The sequence below is a fragment of the Leiobunum rupestre genome, chromosome 6 (genome assembly GCF_980474605.1).
Source record: "Leiobunum rupestre chromosome 6, qqLeiRupe1.1.hap1, whole genome shotgun sequence".
NCBI classification, from domain to species: Eukaryota; Metazoa; Arthropoda; class Arachnida; order Opiliones; family Sclerosomatidae; genus Leiobunum; species Leiobunum rupestre.
The window spans coordinates 37,165,175-37,188,286 of NC_143389.1; the positions used below are offsets into that span (position 1 = coordinate 37,165,175).

Here is a 23,112-nt window from a genome sequence, read left to right on the forward strand (position 1 = left end):
TTTAAAACGTCAACCTTATTGCCGTAGCTGCTCTTGCGGAATGTACATTCAACGGGAGAGGGTAGCGAGGTCATTGGGTTAAGAAATATATATGGAGGGAAAAGCGATAAATTAAGCTCGTACGTGCATAAATATCTCTGAATAAGAATGAGTAGCGCCTCCAAAACATTGAAATTTAAATGAATAAACGTGATATTTGAATCAATTTTAATTTACTGGGTGAAATTGCATTTCTTTTACGTCAATTTATATTTGCCTAGTGTACCCAGCGAATTACCCGGGTAAACATTTCAGGTCGAAACTAGATTTTGCCTCTAATCTCTCGTAATACTAAAATATGGCTGCCTTTGCTAGAATCGACCTATTTCCGAGGTGGTTCGAAGTTCGGAAAAAGTACATTAATTAGTTCCACGCTTGTATAGTGTCAATTTTCCGAGCGCTAGCCTCGAGGCGAAGGAGTGTGTTCTCTAATCAGAGGAGGTTTCGTTATTTGACGCTTTAGACGTTGAGATAATTTTAGTATCGCCTGAAAAAAATGAGAATAATTCTATATCCACGTATTTGTTTCTTTCGCAGTGGCGCTATCGGAGACAAGCGGCTCTTCGAACTTTATTGGACCGCGCTTTGTGGTGGAACCCGAAAGCCGTATCGAGTTTTTGAATTCAACTGGAACGGAAATCACCTGTTCCGCGGCGGGATCGCCTCAGCCCGAGATAAGCTGGGTAACAAACGACGGCGGGCCCGTCAGCCCAAATAAAAGGCTGCGCGAGGCCCGGGACGACGGCACCTTGGTCTTTCATCCTTTCTCCGAGCACGAGTTTCGGCCAGATGTCCACGATACCGTTTACAGATGCTTAGCCAGCAACGCTGTGGGCACCGTCGCCAGTAAAGAGATCGTCGTTCGAGCTGGTGAGTTAGAAACGTTTTCCACTCTAAAGCTATAGTTTTCCAAAGGCGCTAGAATTACGAAAAACGCGAGCTGGCGCTATACAAAATCTCCTTAAAATAAGTTCGTCAAACCGCCCAAGTCCGGATTTTTTTATTTTTCACAAACCTTTGGAAACTGGCTTTTCTATTGTAAATTTAAAGTTATATTTATCCGAAGCTAACTACCATGACCATTTTATTTTTCAATCACCTGAGCTACCAAAATTAACAATTCCAATGCCTTTCTAAAAGATAGACTCTAAAGTGAGGTCAAGGGGCCCCTAATAATGCTCAAGCCTAGAGGTACAACGTTTGTGAATGCCTAGTGCACCGCGCCTAGAAAAGTGTTTTAAGCACGCGGTAAATAATGACCAGTGATACTCAATGGGTCAGGCGTGGTTCGAAGGGGTTACCCACCGCCGCACGGAGCATGTTATAAACTTACCTACCATTTCCTACCATGGCTACACTAAAATATTCTCTAAAATCGCGACTGCAAATTCTCAGCCCCGTTGCACGGCCCTGTTCAATAGGCGCTTTAATAAATGCCGCTCTCTTTTCCTGTCCTCGATCAAGACGCGTGCGTGGGTCACATAATAAAATAGTGACGTGTTTATGTTATAGCGTTTTCATTTGACTGCTCTCGAGCGCTCTAGATCGCTCTGATCAACATTTTATGTTCCATTTGCGTGCTCGGATCTGCTCCGATCAAGTTTCGCGTGTTCCATTTCTCGCTCTCGGGTGCTCCAAGATCGCACAAAACTGACCTGCCGATTTTGACAGATCAACGGATCGAGATCGAGATCGGAGCAAATTTTTGCGTGTTCCTTTTAGTTTTGTTGGCAAAATGGCAGACCAAGACGCGAAAATTAATAATACTAGCAGATGAAAAACAACAAAGCGCGGGAATATGTTAATGTTATGTTCCATTAGCGGTTTTACTCTAGTCGATTGGGGCGAGATCTATGACGTCAGAGACAAATTCGGAGCGAATCTCGAGCAATCAAATGGAAAACGCTATTAGTTTTAATATTTTGTAAGTCAAAAGCGCATTTTTTCTTTCAGGAGGCGCGTCTGCGAAATTGAACGAGCCCTTCTTTTTGAAAATATTAAGCAGCGCGCGCTTTAAAATATAACGCTTTTACAAGTATGTTCCGACTCTCTAGATTACTACTTCCAGGCAAATCCCTGAACAGGTTTTATTTAAGCGTCTATTATCAAATCCTTGGTGATATTTTATTTTAATGAAAAGAAGAGAGATAAATTTCGACTAGCGTCAAAACAAAAACGGGAGCAAACCGGGAGTTTAGTCAAACATCGCAAAAGCCGGTCCCTTTTGAAATGAGTAGTATTAAAGGACGTTTTGAGCCAGTATTCTTGTCTTTGTACGAATATATTCCGTCCATAAATAACGTATTCGTTTAAGCGCGTCTCCATAAAATTCCGCGTGGTAGATTTACTAGTTGACATCTCGTAGCATCCGACAGAACGGGGGAAACGATACTCCGAAATGGACGGACTGGGAGGCCTATGTAGCTAAACTTCTGGATACGACCCTGTTATAGAAAGTCAGTCCAATTTTTCGACGCTTCGTTTCCCGAACTCTTTCTGGACCCTTATCAGGCTGAAAACGTTCCGGCTCGAGGGCAAAAAGCAAACTCGCGGTGTCAAGCTGCTGGAATGGCCCATCCATCGATTAATAAGGAACGAGTATAACGCGAAACTGTACCGAAATAAAGAGGGAAACTCAGACTCGAAATTCGTGGTTTTACTTAATTTCCCCTGGTACCAATTTGGAAAAGAGACTGCGAGCGCCAAACATTGCCCGATGATTAATATCAAAAGCCAGAAACGTCACCTCTTTCTTCACCGACGTTTATAATAAAGAGAGAAAAAAGCATCACCCCAGCCGAGAAATTGCTTTGTTTTAAAAAAAGAAAGTCATTACAAACGCTCGCGCTTTCTACGTAATTGTCATCTAAGATTGCTATACCGGTGTCTGCGAAGTTTTGTCGTATTAATAATAAGAACGTCCAGTTTAAGGTAGCTTTCCCGCGACGGCGTCGTCAATATGAAGGAATATATGTAACGTAAGTATGCCATAAAAATTTCTTCTTTAATGAAACCTTATACACGGAATATAACGATAAATTACGTCACTTCCAACCCTTGACCAAAAGAAAGCGCCATCAACTTTACAGATGGGAAAAGGAAGTTAGTGAAGCGCATTTTGGAAACGCGCAGGACTTCTGCTTTTGACAATCTATAGTTTAGCTCCCGTGTCGCCATCGGGAGATTTTATTGTCATGGTAACCTTTTCAATAGCGCCAAGAATATATTACTAAAATTTTCCATTTACGGTTCACTAATTGCACTTTCAATGTGAAACAAGGTCTCATTAAATATTTTCTATGGAAATGTTATGCTTATATAGTTATTATACAGGGTGTTAATTAATAAACGATACAGAGCCAATAACTTAAAATGTGTTTTACTTGGGAATTTGAAATTTTCAGGGCACATAGAACGTGCAGAGGGTCACTAGACAACGAAAATTTCCATGACCTTGAACCGTGTCTTCAAGATCATTCCAATTTTTTCTCGGGAAGCATTAGAGATACAAAGTTGGTTTCAATTAGAAACGTGTTCCCCGTCAAATGTTAGGGCTAAATAGTTTTGGGCCCACCTAATTTGACTAATAACAAATCGAGGGAAAAAAATTCTGAGAATAATTTACCAGAGACCAGGTTGAAGGGCTAATAACTCGAAAAGTACTAATTCTAGAGTATCAAAATTTGCTGGACATACTCATCTGGTAAGGGGTCTTTAGAATTTTTAAACTCGGAATGCCTTTAACAACATGGTTCAAGGTCATTCAAAGTTTATCTCGAAAACCAATGGGTTTAGAGAAATGGTTCCAAATTGAAAGGTTTTCATAATGGTGTTTTGCATCGGGTTAAATTCATTTAGACTTAAAATTTCAATTAACACACTTTTCAAATTGGAACCATCCGTTTTCAACGTTCTGTGTGTCCAGAAAATTTCAAATTACTAACTAATACACTTTTGAGTTATTGGCCCTGTTTTTTAGTTAACACCCAGTATGTGTTATTCAATTAGCCTTGCCTCCATCATGGCTAAATTTATCGTGATACTTTATATTTGTACAACCAAGAACGCGTATAAGTAAATAAGACGTATGCAAAAGTTAAATTCTGGCACCATACCAAGTAATACTTCTCAAACTCAGGAAATTGACTCGCGTCTTCTATATTGCCTACATTTTCATATTGTCGTAGAGAATTGAGTCTTTAAATTATAATTTTTAGTTATTACTATTATTTTTGTAATTATAAATTATAGTACTTCAATCGGGAAAATATATATCGCACCTTGCATTTTTCAGATGGCGCTACAGACCGAATTTTAGGGCGTTACCATTCTGAGAAGTACAAGATTATGGCAGCGTGGGGTAATGTTATCCTATATAGTTCCTAGTTACTTCTACGAGTTCTTGGTACGATACAATGATATTTTTTGCCCGAATAACAGAAAAACAAAGTGATGGATTTTGAATGTCCAAAACCATCTTCGTTTATAAACAACAACTAAAAATTAGAAACAAAATTCTAATATTTTATCGTTCACTTTCTAAAAATATGAACTTCCTTTTTTTTTCGTTAAGTCTGAGCGACGCGATGAACAATCTGGGTAAACATTTTCTCAGACACTTAAAAACGAACATTAAAATGGCATTAGATGAGAAGCGAAAATCCTTTTTCTAAATTTTAAACAAATGATAGGAGACAAAAGAGTAGAAGGCAGTAACGCGTAAATTGTGTCTCTCTTCGGTAAACGTGATGGACAGATTCCACAAAATTAAACAGTAACCTTCCTGACCTAAATCGTTTTGTTCTCATAAATTAATTTCTACAAAGGTGATAGTTTTGAAATTAGAGCGCAACAGCCAATCTTGGTAAATAAAATAATAATTCGCAATTTATTTACACCATAAAGAGAGGGATGAACGAAAAACGTTATCGGTGTATGCTTTGATCTCGTCTAAGGGGCTAACCACTTCTTTAAATTCTGTACACCGATTACAGCGAGTACAGCCTTTGATAGTGCTAAATCTGTAATCGATTTCGTAATCACTTTAGCACAGTAATAATAATCAGCTAGGCTAATACCCAAGGTACCACCTTAGGCCCAAGTCATCTAGCGACTTATAATGCCTTTAAACATGTGGCCGGGTTACAATGCGTAGGCGGCTGGTGGCAAGCCTTTCATGCCCTACACTTACTATAGCCGTTAACCTTTAAAGGTTTTTTTATGAAAAGGGGAAACAGAAGGATTCGGGGTAAGATCAAAGCTACAGGCTTGTACACCGATTACGGATATTAATTAGCCCCTCAGTGGCGTCGGACTACGTACATTTGAGGTAGCCAATGCAATTTGATAGAAAAAATCGTATCAATATAGTCTCAACATATCGCTTGAAAGTGGTAACCTCCCTTCTACTTGTTGACTTAGACCTGTGTGGTTCCTTGGTACACTAATTTAGCTGATTATTTATTTAATTTTACTAAGCATAAATAAATATATTCTTGAGGTCAAAGTATTATAAATAATTATATTGGTTTATTTGGTCAGAAATTTATTTTCAAAATTTTTCAGTTAATTTTTTACATCATTTTATTTAATTATTTTATATTTATTCGGAAATACTTTGTTTATATTTTACTTCAATATTTTTTAAAGTTAAAAAATTATTTATAATTGGCGCTTGTGTAGTCTCAGTAGTCATACCGAATAGGATTTGTTTTAGTATGCAGTCAGCAAAGCTTCCTTTTTTTGCGAAATAAATATTATCAATATTATTATTAAATTAAGTAGAGAAGACCATATTTTTTTTTACTACGGTAAAATATGGCTTCGTGACACGAACGATTTTAAACTATGGTCGATAGTTAATTCATTCAATAATAGGCTATATTTTGTTGTTAGGGATGGGAGTTATATAGGGCACCAAATTTAAGGCTTTATAGCCGCTCTAGAACATCTGAATATCAAAATATTCGTCTAGGATAAAAAGGCGAGTGAAGTTAAACAAATGCGCTGTTCGCATCGAGAAAGTAACGGGCCGGGTAGCCCATCTTATTTATATTCTATTAGCGTGCAAAACGTCTAGCGAGGGCCATTTAAATTGATTTACATAATGCTTACGGTAAGGGGTAAATGTATATTCAAATATTATAACTGGGAAGATCGTTAGAAAAATGTTATTTTTTGGGGGGACAGACGTTGGCGAAATAGAACGCCATTAAGGTGTGGGTGGCGGGATTTTAAACCGAATCTAGAGAAAGGGAAAAAAAGGAGAAAGTGATTTTCTCGGCAACAAATACGAACAGGCGTCTCTCGGTAGGCGCCTCGCGAGTTGGAATGGCCGGACCTTCGAACCGATACAATTGTCGTTATCTAACATATGCCCTCTCAGTTGGGCGGGACCCGTTTTTACAGGTTACCACTAAAACGCACGCTTCACGAAAACGGGAACGGAATATATATATATTCGAAGGACACACGCGAAAACTATTTATAGCCGCTTGTATTTTTCGTCCCCGGCGGTCGGTTGCTGGCTTACCGGTATGTATGTTCTGGAAAAGTCGGTCGCGTTCCGTTGGAGTCTGTCATGTGGAACTACTAGTTCCATAACTATAAATTTCGTACGCCATTAAGTTAATCGCTCAAATACACGAGGCTATCTCTTTTGATAGTTATTTTTCGTGTTCCATACGGCCTTTTACACCTAGTGTCTCTCCGTTTCTGATCAATATCGCGGGATGTCCTCCGGACCGGCCGGATATATTACATTGTCCTACCCCTCTTTTCTTATACAAATGTAGAAGGCTTTTAACGCCAGCCAATTAAACGAACTACAACGATTTTGATATTCGTTTAGTTATTGTCGACCTAATATCTTTTTCGAGGAAATATTTATGCGGAAATTTCTAAATTAGTCTCGCGGTTCTATAAAGTTTTTGGGGTTTGAAAATGTTCTTTGTTCTTTTAATCGTTAAAAAAATGTACGAAGGTATCGTAAATGTATACCAGTATAGCAATTTGTAACGAGCAGCTAAATGCGTTTCGTACTTTTAAGTCGCGTGTACAAACATGATATTCTTCGCGTAGAAATTAATCAATGTTTTGATGGGCGTTTCTACGACAGCGGCGAAGTCTATCGCTTTCCTAATTAAGGTAATGCGGCAGTAGAGGAATATCAACTTTAGCTTTGTTTTGAAATGTATCTAGACATTCCAATTTAGCTAGGGGTTTTCGCGGGGTACTTCGAAGTTGATAGGTCTAAAGTGCCCCGAGAAGATAAACTCTGCTGAGTTTCTATTCCTCCTCTATATTTTCTACGCGTTTACTCGCTATTTCAAGTTTTAATAGACGTATTGAGAGGCTTTTGGCGAATTCTCTGAATTTAGAGAGTTTTCACCCAAATACAAGAAATCAAGAAAAAATCAAAAATCTATAACGACCATTCAGAAAACCGGCGCTGCCAAAACCAATCTGGTTTGAGGTGATTGATTGGGCTAACTCACAGGGTTGGCCTTACTAGGCGAAATCTCTGTCTATTTTACTTTGAATACGGAATAGAATTTAGTCTGGATTTCTTACTATGTCGGTTAAAGGGATCAAGACAGATTGGAATATCGGTTTTTTTTCTAACGCGTTTTAATATCGTACGAAATATACCGCTCGATATCTCCATAAGTATGGCACTTCTTATAGTTTCTTACCAAGTTACCAAAACCTTTTTCGACACTGACACTCTCGCCCAGGGTTGGCACAATTTTGACAAGGGTGGCAAAAAGCCGGGTGGAAAAAACTAGATTTTTCCGCGGTTTTTTCTACCTATTGTTTTTCTGTTAAAAACCGTGTGGAAAATCGTACTTCCGTGGTTTTTTCCACCTCTATAGTGGCAAAATTCAATAAAAAATAAATAATAAAATCAGTATATTCTTCTATTCTATTCACTCTTCTTCTGGCCTTTTTTCATATCTCCTATTTGCAATGACCAAATTAGTCACTTAATAGATATATCAATGATTAATTTAGCATGAAAAGAGTTTTTTTCCATTTTTTCCTGTTTTTACCAGTTTTTCCCACCTGTCCCGGCAAAAACCTTTTTTTGCCTGGTTTTCGCCAACCCTGCTCTCGCCCAACTCCAACTTGGACTCGCAATCGAACTGGGTATACTATCGTCCTTGGTAGTAGTATATTTAGACCCTATGGTGCTCTGTGCTCAACTAAACCTTGATTGAGAAATAACTGTGATAAATAGTTCGGTGCTAATTTTCATACTTATTGTTATTTGGTTACTTACCGTATCTCTGACTTAATTAAATGTTAAGATTTTTAAATTTTATTGGTGCCATTTATTTTATCACGTCTGATGTACCAACTAATTTACCACAAATGTTGAAAGATTTTTTAGAATCCATGGAAAATAATAATTTAAAAAAATTGTTTTATTTCAATTTTTAAAACATTAAAAATTAATTAAAACTAACTCATTCATAGGTTGAGCTTTCGACCCGAGGGTCTTTGTCAAAACTAAGGAAACACATTTGATAACAATACATATATATACCAAATAGGGTAGATATAGTTAGCAAAGCGACACAATCATTGATTGGTCTTTCTTACAGGGTACAATAAATTCCTATCGAACGCACCCTACGATTTCGCAGTTAAACAACCATCGTCCAAATTTAATTTCCCTATGTCGTTAATATAGATACCCTCTATGAATTTTCTTTTGAAATAATCCGTCTCTTTGTATAAAATCGATGTTTTAAAAATTTAAATAAAACAATTTTTACATCCATGTGTTTCCTCCGTTAAATTTTTTTTAATTTATCACCCTTTGCTGTTCACACCTTTCCACCAAAAAATGCGTTTTTATGAAATTTTTGTGAGTTTGTTGGGTCGCAATAGTACAACCAACTGTCCACACGAGGGCTAACATTTTCGGGTCCGCCAATGGTATTATTCGAGTTTTTGTATTATCGTCTGCCTATGCTCTAATATTTCCGGTATGAAATTTATAAATAGGATTTAGCCTGTCTAAATTATGGGTACGTTCAGTAACTAGTCGACGGAGTCAGCGTTGAACCGTTGAAAGATGTTGAACGACTTTTTGTACTCCGGTATTGACGTCACGATTCTCAACGGTTGGTCAACAAATTTAAAGTCGCAGTTAAGCGTTGAAAGAGCGTTGAGCTTGATTTTCAATTGGGTTTTGTCGTCTGTCAAAGTGTCTAATCAATAATAATAAATGGCATGATAATAAGAATTTAGGGTGTCATGATTCTCAACGCTGTAGCGTTGATTTATTTTTAATTCAACGTTGATTTCACGTTTACTAGTTACTGAACGTACCCTAAGTTTTCTATTTCGATAATAACAATATTTAAAGTAAGCAGACGACCGGGTTCAGAGTTCCCTCGTCAGTGACGTTACGGAATAGTATTAAAGGGGAACGGTCAAGCTTTAACCAGTTAGATAGCCTTATAGCTCATTAAAAACTAAAATTTATGACGAAAACCGCGTCAAAAAATATTGAGTGCTTAATTTTTAATAAAATAAAGAAATTTCGGGAAATCGAAAAGCGCGCGTCTGCCGCGACACCTGGTGAGAAGTGGGTGAGACATAAAAACAACGTAAAAGCGCGCGCTGCTGAAGATGCGAAAAAATTGTTTTGCACGCGCGGCGCGTTCCAGTTATAAGAGACTTATTAAGCCTAAATTGCGCGATTTTAAAAGTTAGGATAGTTCGCAAATCGCTCATATGGAGTTTAGGGGCGCTGGCGGCAGCCCCTACGATGGCGGCGAAAATTCAAACCCAAACACCTGGCGTTATTTTTCGTTACAATTTTTTGGGCCTAAAGCTATTTTTTCAAGACAAAAAAAGGTACGTGTTAGTATATTGAACGTCTTGTTAATCTTTTGATTCGGAAATAAGGCCATATTTGGAAAAGCTTGGCCGTTCCCCTTTAATTTCATTGACTTTCCAATAGTTGCGCTTCGAAAAATCGGTCACCTACCCGAAACGCTCGACCCGAAAAAAGGTTGCGTGTTGATCCCTCAAAATATGTACCCACGTTTGCTTTTCACACTGCTAATTGGTTAGAAATTTTTTAAAAGACTTTGCATAGTCTGAACTCTCCTTCAGTTTCAAACATTTTAGTTGGAGCGAAGCGTAGAGTAATATAAGCTAATTACGAAACTACGGTAACAATATTTTCTTTAAATATGTAGAGGGAAATTTAATGGTGCGAAAAGTGTTGGGGACATCCGAAAAGTGTCGCAAACCGCGGCTAACAATTCCTTCTCGCTTATATAGCTCCTGGGAGGGTCGAAAGTCATTTTTTATTTGAATGAAAAGTCAGTTTCGAAAATTGTATATTTTTCGGAATAAACAAAATCATCCTCGAAACGCGAAGCTAAGCCCTCCCTAAAACTCGCGGCTTCGGATAGAGAAATATAGATCCGATATTCGATTGCGTAAAAATCTCGCTGGTGGAAGCGAAACCCTCGGTACATTTCGTCGGCGCAACGCTAAAAACCGTTATGCGGAACAAAATAATGTAGTTTGAAATTCCAAATGGAGTTTGTTAGAAAACATTTTTGCCAAAAGAAAATCCCGAAGGAATAAAATAAGAAGAACGGAGAGAAATAAAGGCCAGTTGTGCCCGGAATAAAAATTCGCAGCAACGTGATGTAAATTTGTTCGACAACAGCTTTCCGCGTTTTATCCCCGGACTATAGGTACTTTTCTCCAACGCTGCCCTTTCACGCTTTTCTCCTCTTCATCCTCATCCTCCGTTTTCTATAGCCGGGTTTTTATTTCGGGCTGTAAAACATCGGAAACCTCTGGAAAAAACTTTTCTCTTTGCCAGAGAGAACGAGACGCATCATTTTGTCATTTAGCTTTTTTAGAACATTTTAGGACGCTTGTTAGAGAGGAATTTTTTTCCATCGAAGCCTTAAAAATTCAAACGGTAGACGTACGCACTTTGAAAGTTCGTTCGCAAAAAGATTGCCTCCTCCACAACGACAGGGAAAAAAAAGATATCTTTTACGGTCGAGGCCGACTCAAGTTTTAAGAAATCTTATTGAAGACGCTTTAAGACCCCCAACAAATAGCGTTTTTCGTTTTCCGCGTGTTCTCTCCCTCTCCGGAATTCTCGTTTCCTTTTTTCCCCGAGAACCTTTCGTTTTTCTGCTCGATCAATTACCGTATTCATTAAATATCCATTTGGGCCTGAATTGTAAAACAAAAAAGAAGAGAGAGAGCCGCTTTAGCGAAATCTCGTCGTTTTAATATCTCCCGCTGGAAGAAAAATATTGGCGACATCTGCTTGTTATTCGAGAGAGAACCGCTTTCGCCTGTTTACACAAGCGCAGCGGCGGATGCTGGCGCTGATTAAATACGGTTTCGGTTACCGTTTATATAAGGAACTCCCCTCCTCCCCTTCCGAGTGAAATATTAAAAAAACGAACGAGGAAAACGTTTGAAGGTAAATGTTGGTTTTAAATCTAGCTAGTTCCAGCGCATAATTAATGGAATGGCGTTATAATTTGTGCCTTCTTCGAGAGCGCGTTTTTCGCTGGTTCAGTTTTACTAACTTGGTCTTCGAGAGCGATGTTTATTCTTCAAGATCTACCTATCAAATAGAAATGGGTTTAACCAAGCTAAGCTAGCTAAATGTTGATATATGTTCCGGTAGTTTCGGTAATAGAGAGATTAAGCAAAGCGTTCTGTTTGAACAACGTTGGACGAAGAAAAATCTTTAAAACGGTTTAATTTCGGGTTATAACGGAAATAACTACTGTTCCTATAAAAATTTACACATTTTAGACATTTTTGCTAAACCTGGGTACACGACGAAACGAAAAAGTTTGAACAATACAGGGCTAATAGGCTCATTTCAATTTATACGTGCATTTACGCTTTTTAACAAGGTAGAAGAAAAAAGTACAACATACCACAATTATCTCTGGATTTGTTGAACTAGGAAATTGTAATATTCAGCATATTTATTTAAACACTATAAGTATTATATGAAATGCGATATAAGTTAATAAAAAAAATATTCGACTCCGTAGTATAAACGCCCTAATGACAACTTCTAGAGCTTTGTTTAACTTCTCCATTATGGAGACTTTTCAGCAAGGTTCTCCAGACGTTTTGTCAAGCTAATTTAGCAGTTCATTCAATGCGTTCTGAAGTTCGCTTTCTAGAGGGCTTTGCTTAACGGTCTATTATATGATCGACGCGAAAGAGGTGAAACGATATATCTACGAAGCTAACGGCTCAGGATTTGGTTCGGATAAAATGGTTCGTATGAAATTTTAAAGGATCCTGATTCGTAATGTTGTTTGTGTACAATTACGCTATTTTTATTATGCTGGCGGCAACTTGCAATGTATACATTTGAATATTTCCCGATTAATCATATATATATATATAGATATAAAATGCGAAATTCAAATAAATTACACTATTTTGAATTTAAGATTTACGAATTTCAAAATATGATAAGGCAGTGGCGTAGCTAGATCTTTTGCCACCCGGGGCGGTCTCAGTGTAAGCCGCCCGTCTCAATATACACCAGATTTAAGTCTCTCTCGCCTCTACCTATTTCCAGGGATAGCTTGCCACTATGATATGGATATTAATTTGAATTAATAATCATTATACAGAACGTTTGCGAACTAATAGTATAAGTTTAAAATATATCTCTTACGAAATACGTTTAAATCTAGACCATTAAAATGAAGCATGTATACCAATGGGCTTCCAAACCACGGATTGGGATATGTACTTATCTATGAAGCATATTTTAAGGTTGTAATAGTTTCATAAGACAAAATAAGCACGTGATAAGGTACACTATGGGTCAAGGTATTTTTTAATTAGGTTAGTGATTTGTAACAAAAACTGTTTGTCTTACGGGTCAAAGTGGAAATACGAACCACGTGACGTCACTTCCGGTGACCTTGAAAATTGATATGACCTGATATCGGTATCATTCGATTGGTCTCAGCGTGCTCTTACCAAATATATCGCTAAATTAACCTTCAAATCTGAGCCAAACGGCGTATAAGACTAAAAAAGGAATTTTGTCTTATACATGTAAATTTGGGAGGGGCTCGAAATTAGTTTTTTAATCTTATACGCCTCTTGGTTCAGTTTACAGTGGGAAATGGAAAAAATCCTTTCCCTAGAAGCTTTCTACTTTGCATTTCTTGTAAAAATATGCAATTTACAAGCATTATAGTTTAATTAAAAAAAGATAATTTACTTTATTAAAAAACGCATTTATAAGTTAAACCGCTGTTCACATCAAAAAGGGATGCGAAATTTTTGATGTCACTGAAGCTGTAAGGCAAACAAATTAAGAATGATTGGCGATTATCTCAAATATACTCTTAAGTCGTTAAATGCTTTGTGGCCGTTTATCGATCACATAACACGTACTCCGACCCCTCAATTATAATAACGCCTTCAAATTTTTAAATTACTTTCAAAATGCATGTTTATTCTTTTAACCTCTATTAAAACTAATTATAAATGAGAAAAACCAATATTAAATTGTGACTAACCATAAAATAATTGCTAATTTAGGGTTAAGTATAAAAATATATGTTACCTAACATTTCAAACACCCCTTCCCTATACTCTTTACCGCGTTTCGTAATTGGTGTTCAGCCTTTTTTGTGGTTTTTAGGGCAGCCTAGTTTAAAACGGGATCACTTAACAAAATATTTCCGGTGGCCGGTTCCGAGAATAAGCAGGCCAAATAGGCCAATAAAAAATTGCTTTAAGCTTAGTTTCCACTAGCGCGCGTCATAATGCTATTTTTTTCACGGCACTTAAAGTTTAATACGTGCCAAAGTTGAAACCAAGCTTGCCCCATTTTCACGCTCGCTAGTATGCTCAGGTAAAAATACTTAATTTCCGCGTCGATCTGTTTCCAACAGATATTTTCCGCTTCCGCTTGGAAAACCCGTGAAATTGGAAATTGTCCGCTACTTAGCCTAGCTTTAAAATTTCACGATCTAGCTAGTACCGGAAACGGGTTTTTGGGTTTTTGACACGCTTCTAGCGACCATGAAAGTGTGGCTTAGTCCTGAATCAAACTTTCTACTAGCGAAATAAATAATGTTTTTTTTTTCCGCGCGGAAAAACTTTGTACTTGTAAAAGTTGAGAAACGCGCCGTTACACGCGTTAGTGGAAACCCATATAGTTAAAACCTGCCTCGACGTTTTGCCCTAGTGAAAACCATCCCTTATATCTCGTACCGTCTTAAGCCTAAGCGGCAATGACCATACAAAGTTATGCCTGGCAAATCCAGGCTCTTAATAATAGTTCTTAACTAATTGTTTGGTTGATTTTTATGAGCAGTGTAGCGTAAGCGAAACTATTCATTATTGTTATCTACGTTTCGGCAAGAGTGATATATTTGTGGCGTTCCCTTACCAGTCTTGGGATTCGCAAACCTAGAACATCCTACTAACTTACAAGGAGACTACCCGAGATGTTTATCACCGATTTTGTTGAAACTCGGGGGTTAGGTAGACCTTATGGTAGTATGAAAATTGTCAAAGGGAAAAGTTGCAATGGGTTTTAGTTTTCACATGGCAACCGAAAATGTTTCTGACCACTCAAACAAAAAAGCATGGGATTTTCTCGGTTAAAAATTTTTCAAAACTTACCCAAAAAGATGAATTTGACCTATTTCGGGTAAAATTGATCAAGGATTATGGGTAAAATTTATCAATTTTGGTTAAAAAAAAATCCCATGCTTTTTAAAATGGAGAGGTCAAAAACATTTTCGGTTGCCATACGAACACTAAAGCCCATTGAAAATTTTCCCTTTGGCAATTTTCATAACCACCTTGGGTAGTCTCATTGTTAGAACTGTGCATTGCACCTTTAGATTGGGAATAAAAAATCGAGAACAATCAACATTAGACCCTTCCAAGCAGTGGCGCATTATCAATAAGACTGACTAGAGTGACTGCTGACAGTTTGCAAGCAGGGCCGTCTTAAGACCTTTTGGGGCCCTGGACTAAATTATTTCTTAAGACCCTTGCGATCCCCCAACGGTCAGCCTTTGTATGTCCGTTGTCAAAATTCAACTACACAATAATCAAACCAAAACTTTTCATTTCAAAAGTTTAACATAGGCCTACTGAAAATAAGATTTTTACTGACAGTGTCTCGCTGTTAGCTTTTAGAAATTGTTGGTACCGTATGATACGCGATGTGGCGATGAGTTAATTACTTCAGACGTAACTAAAATATACATAATATTAAATGAGCATAAATAATATTTAACCAACTAAAACCGTATCACTAGAGTAGAGGCTGTACATTTGGCCTTTCCGGGCCCTCTAAACTGGCTGTGGGCCCTGAGCTGTAGCCCACTTAGCCCATGCCTTAAGACGGCCCTGTTTGCAAGCCACTCAATCCAGCAAAAGGCGCAACAATGTTACGACCAACCTCTCACTTCGAGGACAGCTGTGGGAGTAAGAGCGGATTCTCTAGCATCTCCAGTCGACACCTTACCTACATAGGTAGAGAGCCAGCCCTTCAGAAATGGCTCCAAACGGTGAGCAACGAGCACACTGCAACCCAGCACAACTGGAACCGGAGCCCCGGTGTAACTCCAAAAGGCTGGGAAATAAGGGTCACAGCGCTTCATTCGGAAACCCGCCACCGCTCAGCTGGCTTCCAAGTCCATCGAGGCACCAGGATGCCTTAAACCTCTCCGTTAGCCTGAGCCGAAACACGGCCAGTTTCCAGCCCCTACCTGACCGAAGTCGGGAGTGGAGATATTCCAGTGCGCCACCGCCCTTAAGGGTAATACACTCTTAAAAATATTGGGTTGTTTTTGACCCAAATTGGGTGGTTTTTTTACCCATTATTGGGTCAGTATTTAACCAAACAAAATATTGGGTTATTTAAGTTTTCACCCAAAAATGGTTATTTTCATAACGCTATTTTGGGTTAAATTTATAAGTTACCCAAATATGGATTGAACATTAGCCCAAAATATGGTTAATATATGACTAAATTTTTGGTTATAATTTAACAATTAATTGGGTTGTTTTCTTTACCCATTGTTGATTCAGTATTTAACCACACAAAATATTGGGTGGTTTTCGTTTTCACCCAAAATGGGTTATTTTAATAACGATATTTTGGGTTAAATTTATAAGTTTCCAAAATATGGTTAATATATGACTCAATTTTGGGTTATAAAAGTATGTCTTGAAATTATAAGCCTTCCAATTTTATTCTTTGTACCTGCATGTCCTGTTAAGATTTTTTTCTATGGGGATATAAAGATGCCTATAAATTGCCCACTCATTCAATTTTGTTTCCACAAAAACATCCATTTATCAATTTGATCACACTTGAAGAATATCGTAAGGCCTTGGCAATTAGCAATAAATTTAAACATGGGAGCTCACTACGTTCTTCCGCTGAAATATCAACACAAGATAAAAATAAATTTAAAATATTGAAAAAATTTTAATTAGAAATAGTAAATAAAATTAAAAATATTCTATACCTTTAAAGTCAAAAATTAAGAATCCTTTCAAGCACTCGTGAAAACGATGCAAGAATGGCGCCAAATTTTTAATTTCCAGTCTTCCAAAGACTACAAGTTCGATGGACACATTTTCGATGCTCATATCGTCTTTGGCGCGTGGGAACTTTAAATTCCATAGTATCACCCAATTTTGGGTTGCTACTATATTAGCTTAAGAATCACCTAATTTTGTTTAACCCAAATTTTGCGTTTCAAGATTTTCAACTACATTTGGGTTATTTTTTACTCAAATAGTAGTTAAAAATGAAATAACCAAAATCATTTAACCCAACGTTTTTAAGAGTGTAAGAGCCAGACCCCGACTCTTTGGAAAAGTCACCAGTTATTGCACACTGTGTCGGGGCATGTCCACCAAGAGCAGGGGACAAACACGGGCCCATGCATCACAAGAGGGTGGGCGATGTTGAGGGGTTGAGGGGCCCAAAGAAGCTTGAAGCCTAGGGCCCTGCTTCCAAGTGCTCTAGTGAAGATTCTACAATAAATTCTAAAACTAACAAGTGATTCCATTACCAGTTAATTTTAATTATTAAACCACTAAAAGGATAATTACTAGTTCACAACCACCTCTGAATCTCTTGGTATCGCAGAGGGGGGGGTCTAGACAACGAGAGGGGTAGCATCGGCAGTCGGAGAGATATAAAATAATCTACGTTCACCTGTAAAACCTTCGGGATAGCCGGTATCGCTAAGCGCCCTTAACGCTACTCTATCCGTCGAATACAGCCTTATTCTTATTTGCCTTTGTTAGTTATCTTCAGTGGATAGAGGTGGCGCGAGAAGCGTTTGCGCCCCTCTTTGGAGGTGTAGCTCCAGTAAAATGCCAGCAATGATGCGAACTATAGTTTCCCCGACTTTTCGTTACTGCTTTAGGCTTTGTTTTATTTATCCTAAAAAATATGATAAGTAAAGGTATGAAACTATCCATGTGAGAAGAAATTAAACGCACATTGATAGCATAGTGGCGCCATTGTAGGTTTAAAAATGTCTAATCTACATATAATTTATCTTATTTTTCCGAACAACCAGATTTAAATTAAGTAGAGGCTGATAAAAGCCACACAAAAGGTGCTTATAGGTCTCAAATTTGAAAATAACCACCTTCAGAAACGTTGCGACTATTTGTAAAAGACAATTAGTCTTGGCCGAACTAAGAGTTATTTTTTCGTTAACTTTGAAAACTTTTCAATTTTCAATAACCCTTGCCTAATCTCTTAAAAGGTAGTCATTTTTACCCGGAAGAGTTACGCGCGGCGTAAGCATTTTCGAACTTTACTCCATGATAATTTTCCATAGGCTTATGGTTTTATTGAAGCGCCTATTCCCCATTTTTAAGTCTGTATAATATCCGAGTGCGTATATTTTTCAGTCTTGAAAGTTAGTTCGCGAATAAAGCACTTAGTAGAATATGACAATTACATAATTATTCTTCCCGCGAACTTTGACGCTACGCAGTCTCGTAAAGGAACTTAGACACGCTTAGCGTAGTTCACGAACCCTTTCACTTTTGCTTCGGCTAAATTTAATTTTCGCCGTCATTGTCGCTATCCAGGCTCCCGCTGAGTTGATTCTTCACCTTCCGAGGCTCCTTCTTGAAAATTACAAATTTTGCATAACAAATGATAATTGTCTTTGAAACAGCCCCGGTCGTCTCCTCGTGGTAATTAAAACTCGTTTGGAATAACATTTCGAAGTCTTGATGCAACAAGCTTATTTACGGCGTTAGATGACAGGCAGGGGTTGTCTCGCCAATTTGCTCGTTCAGCCAGTTGTGTATTTATAGTAAATTTGGTTTTAGATTCAGGGATTTTCATTTTAGTGTGCAGTTTTTCAATTCCTTCCACAGATTTGGGTGTTCTCTCGTTAGGATTAAGACACTGCTCGACTGCTAACACTGTCATCCTGAAGGATACCACAGACTGAGAAATGAATTAACCTTACGGATCGTAACTGGAGAGGTTTTACGCGGAGTCCGGTTAGGAAGTCTGTTCGGAAATTACTTTCTTCACGTAGGTTTAGCGGACCGAAACATATCATATTTCAAAACAGAAAATGAAATAAGACACTTTAAAAGCATTTTAAAGTCAATGTTTTGTATATATGGTTGTTCCGTATGAAGGCAATGGTTGTAAGCCACGGGAGCCTTAAAAGTGTACTTTTTTTTGGTCCTAATGGTTCCCATATAAACGGGTGTGGTTTATAGCGGATATTTTTGGTCAAACCGTGGTACGATAAGCCTTGTCTCGAATAGAAATTCCCTTACCTAATTTGTTATTTTAAGCATGTAAATACCTGAACTTACGAGGAACTAGAACCATTTCGTGAAGAACATTATAAATTCACCAAGAACTTCAGATTATTAATCGGCGTTTCTGGTATGCTTAAATTCCGAGTGAGCGCCTTTCATTTTTTTCCGTGGCGGTGTTTTGTTAGAGACGGTGACCAGCTAAATAATTTCAAAATACATTCGACGTAGTTTAAGCTCTGCTCGTTACGCATTTCCATAAGTTGTTTTAGGTACGAAATTTCAGTCCTATAGAGTACGAAAGAATTAACGTTGGTAAACATTTTCTATCTATCAAAATTATTTAATTCCCCGTATCATTGGGTAGGGTGGCGGAATGGTTAGCACTTTCCCCTCGTAGCAAGAGGAACAGGGTTTGATCCCAGCTTATGGCACTGCGGGTGAAGTTTTAATTATCTGTCCACACTGGCTTAAGGAGTTTCCCCGAGGTCTTCAGATTCCCCTTTCCATAAACATTTGTTGAGGTTAACGTTAATAGTGAGTGTACGGAGCTGTTGGCTCGTGTGACATGAGGGCTTTCCACCACCCTAATACGCTTTGTAGCTTGACCATCTGATCTAAAGTCATTAAAAGTCGATAGATTACTAGGGTGGTGCTGATTTTTATTATTGTGATCTTATTTAATTATTTTTATTTTTACTATGTTCTTGTTCTTCATTTCCCCCATACCCGTTCTAATTCGCTTCTAACTTGTTTTTAGTGCTACCTAAATTTACCCTTTTAATTTCATTCATATTTTAAACCAATAATTATCTATCGTTAACATAATCATAGATTATGTCAATGGAATTTTGGTATTCTTTCGATTTAGTATTACATACCAGCCTATTTTTCATTTCGTGACTGAAGATTAACTCAGCTTAGCGGTTGTATAAAAGATCTCATAAATAAATAAATTTCGAATGGAAATGGTTAAAGTTAGGAGACATAGATTTTCAATACCCATTCGACGGTCATCAATATAAAATATTCCAACGTCATATTTTATACGTATATTGATGAACTCCGCCTCGTGACATAGAATTCTATGCTTATACCGATCTTACATTTGTATGAATTAAGATGACTATTTTGTGAAGTGTTTTGAGGTTTTTGATATGGTTAAACTATAGTGTATACTTGTAAGGGCTGTAGAATTAAACAAGACGTACGACGTTCGGAATACACACAATCCCCCTGATGTGTTAAGTTTGTTTGAGCTATTTGCAGTAACTTGTAACGCCGGTATAACAACCAATCCATGGTCACACATAATTGTATTTACACCTAATTGTTACTTCTAGTCATACTTTGAAAGCATCGAAGATTCCTTCGATCGGTGTCACTCTTATTTTTTACTTCTGATCACACTTATTTGTTACTACTAGTCAGCCGTTGAGTGTCACACTTATTTCTTCTGGTTCTACGACAAAGACTAGTTCGATCAGTTTCATACTTATTTGTTACTTCTGATCACACTTATTTGTTACGTTGAATATCACACTTATTACTTCTGGTCATACGCCGAAAACTAGGTCGATCAGTGTCATACTTAATTGTTACTTCTGGTCATACGTTGAAAGCGCGGCGCACTCTGAACGGCCTTGAAAAACGCTAGAGGGAAACGGGTGCGTAGACCTCTATAAACACGCGGATTTACAATGTTGGAAATTGCAGGGGTTCGTATAGGCTGCCCAAAAAACCTTACTTAGAATTAAAATTAAGGAACGTATTTGCAACTATAGGTTATATGTAAACCACTGCTATTCAAAAATATAACTTTCATGAAAATCGGACTTAAATTAGGGAACTGTAGGTAGATTTTTAGGCGAAAATATAAAACCACGAAAATTGGGGACCCGTAAACTACCCTGAAAACTATACTTAAATTTAATATTTACTGATATAACCAAAGTTGTAGGTCCGCTGAATCCTTACCTATCCAATAATATTTTTTTAACGTTATCGGACTTAATTTTAAATAAAATATCTACCACGTAAAGCGAAACCACCGAAAATAGTAAATTGGACAAATGCCCAACTTCCAGGGCTCCGATTTGAAAACTTTACGAAAGGCTATCAATGGCGATATATGTACACTCGAACGAGATATCATTGACTCTTCTAGCCCTAATCGTTGATGAGATATGCGTGACACGGCGGCATCGGCTGCATCGGCGGCATCGGGGCAACGGCTACACTGTACGTGAGACTAATACACATAAATCCTTAGGATTGTGTGTAAAAACAAGCGAAATTATTTTCTAAGATTTGCCTTTTTGAAATGAAACGTAATCGAATTGAAAAAATATGGTCTCTTTTTATATTATGTCAAAAGTAAATGAATTGAAATTGTTGAAATAGTTGAAATACTGTTGATACCTGGAAGAAATATTGGTTGTGGGAAGTTCATTTAATTCTGATTAATAAGTATGAAATAAGATAAGAGAGGACTAGCTGCTTGACACCGTGCGAAGGATAGCATTTAAACTATATAATAATATAGACTTTCAATGATCCATGGTATTGTATGTAAAATAAATAATATTAATGTCCCATATGTATTTGAAAATCGCCTTTTTACCTTTTCAAAAGTATTAATTTTGCAGCCCTTTGATCCGATTTTATGCCCTTACAAACTCCGCCCTGGACAACTCAGAAATAGTAGCCCATACTATTTTTATTTTCGTTGAAATATACCCTCGTCGTACGGATTTTAGTACAAATTCTGAATTATAATACCAGATTTTAATATTAAAGTCTTTCATATCGGTATCGACAAATATATTTTATATATTTTCCCTGTCTGTAATCTGATCCTATTGATTCAGAGCAATGCAAGAATCCGGAAAACATTTAAGTGTACGTCTGAATATTCAAGACTCAACGTAGTACGAACAATTTAAAAGTGCTTGTGAAAAGAAATTGCTTCGCTCCAGATCTTAATCAATTTTTAAGGTTCCAGAAATCAACGGTGTAGCTAAATAGTAATAATAAAAATATTTATTTCGCAAAAAGACAAACTTTGCAGGCAACCACAGAGGCAAGCTTGTACGTGGTGGTTACCAGGACAGTACAAACAAACTTTTTATACATTAATGATTAATGAGTCTTTTTGCGTGTGAAGTGATAATGAGAGTTCGTATAGAATTAACCAAAAGTTTTATTATATTTTTTATTATTTATACCTCTCCGAGGGGACTTTGTCCCCTAGGAGGGGTTATACAATCACCGTGTCTGTCCTGCGAACGCGTTCGCATTATCCGTGCAAAGGTTAATCATTGCGAACGCAGTTTCTCGAAGGGTTGGCAAAACCACCGTGTGACGGTGAGCGTTTAATTTGCGATTGGGTTTGGTTTCGATGGTTTTTTTTCGTTAACGCTCACCGTCGCGACGGTCTTAACTCAGTTTGATTGGATATTTCGTTATTGTAATGTTTATGTGTAGGGTGTGAATGTTGAGTTTATGAAATGAGGGTTGTGGGTGTTGAGTTTGTTGCGTCTGTTGCGTTTGTATTATGATGGTTGTGGATGTTGAGTCTGTTGTGTTTGTGTTATGATGGTTGTGGATGTTGAGTCTGTTGTGTTTGTACGGGTGTTTTCTCTCCAACATCTTCTTAATGACTTTGGGACGGACCGAGTGCTGAGTGTTATGCAACCTCTCAACGTCGAATGGCAGGGTTTCCACCAATTGTACACGGTATTCGTCTTAGTATCAACTTGCGATTTATTGGCACCGGCTGGGAGAGATGTACTCTAACCACTCAGCCACCAACGCTTGTTAAGTTACGGTGTTTTTCTAAAAAACAGCTTTGGCGAATGTCCTTTACAAAGTTATAACGTTAGGTACTATAATTTATTCTACATCATTTTAAATATTTATAAATTATATTAATCTTATATTTAATTAAATATTTATAAATTACATTAATCTTATATTTAATTAAATATTTATAAATTACATTAATCTTATATTTAATTAAATATTTATAAATTACATTAATCTTATATTTAATTAAATATTTATAAATTATATTAATCTTATATTTAATTAAATATTTATAAATTATATTAATCTTATATTTAATTAAATATTTATAAATTATATTAATCTTATATTTAATTAAATATTTTTAAATTATATTAATCTTATATTTAATTAAATATTTATAAATTAATATAATTTATAAATATTTAATTAAAT

General features: G+C 37.1%; 1 protein-coding gene across 1 annotated transcript in view; it reads left to right on the forward strand.

The window, feature by feature from the left end:
• Positions 1-23,112, forward strand: part of LOC149940800 (cell adhesion molecule Dscam1-like) — a 63,802-nt gene that overhangs the window by 11,603 nt on the left and 29,087 nt on the right. Inside the window, exon 3 of the mRNA XM_090179372.1 lies at positions 577-909. Within this exon, the coding sequence (XP_090035498.1) occupies positions 577-909 (333 nt within the window). The remainder of the gene's footprint in view (positions 1-576; positions 910-23,112) is intronic.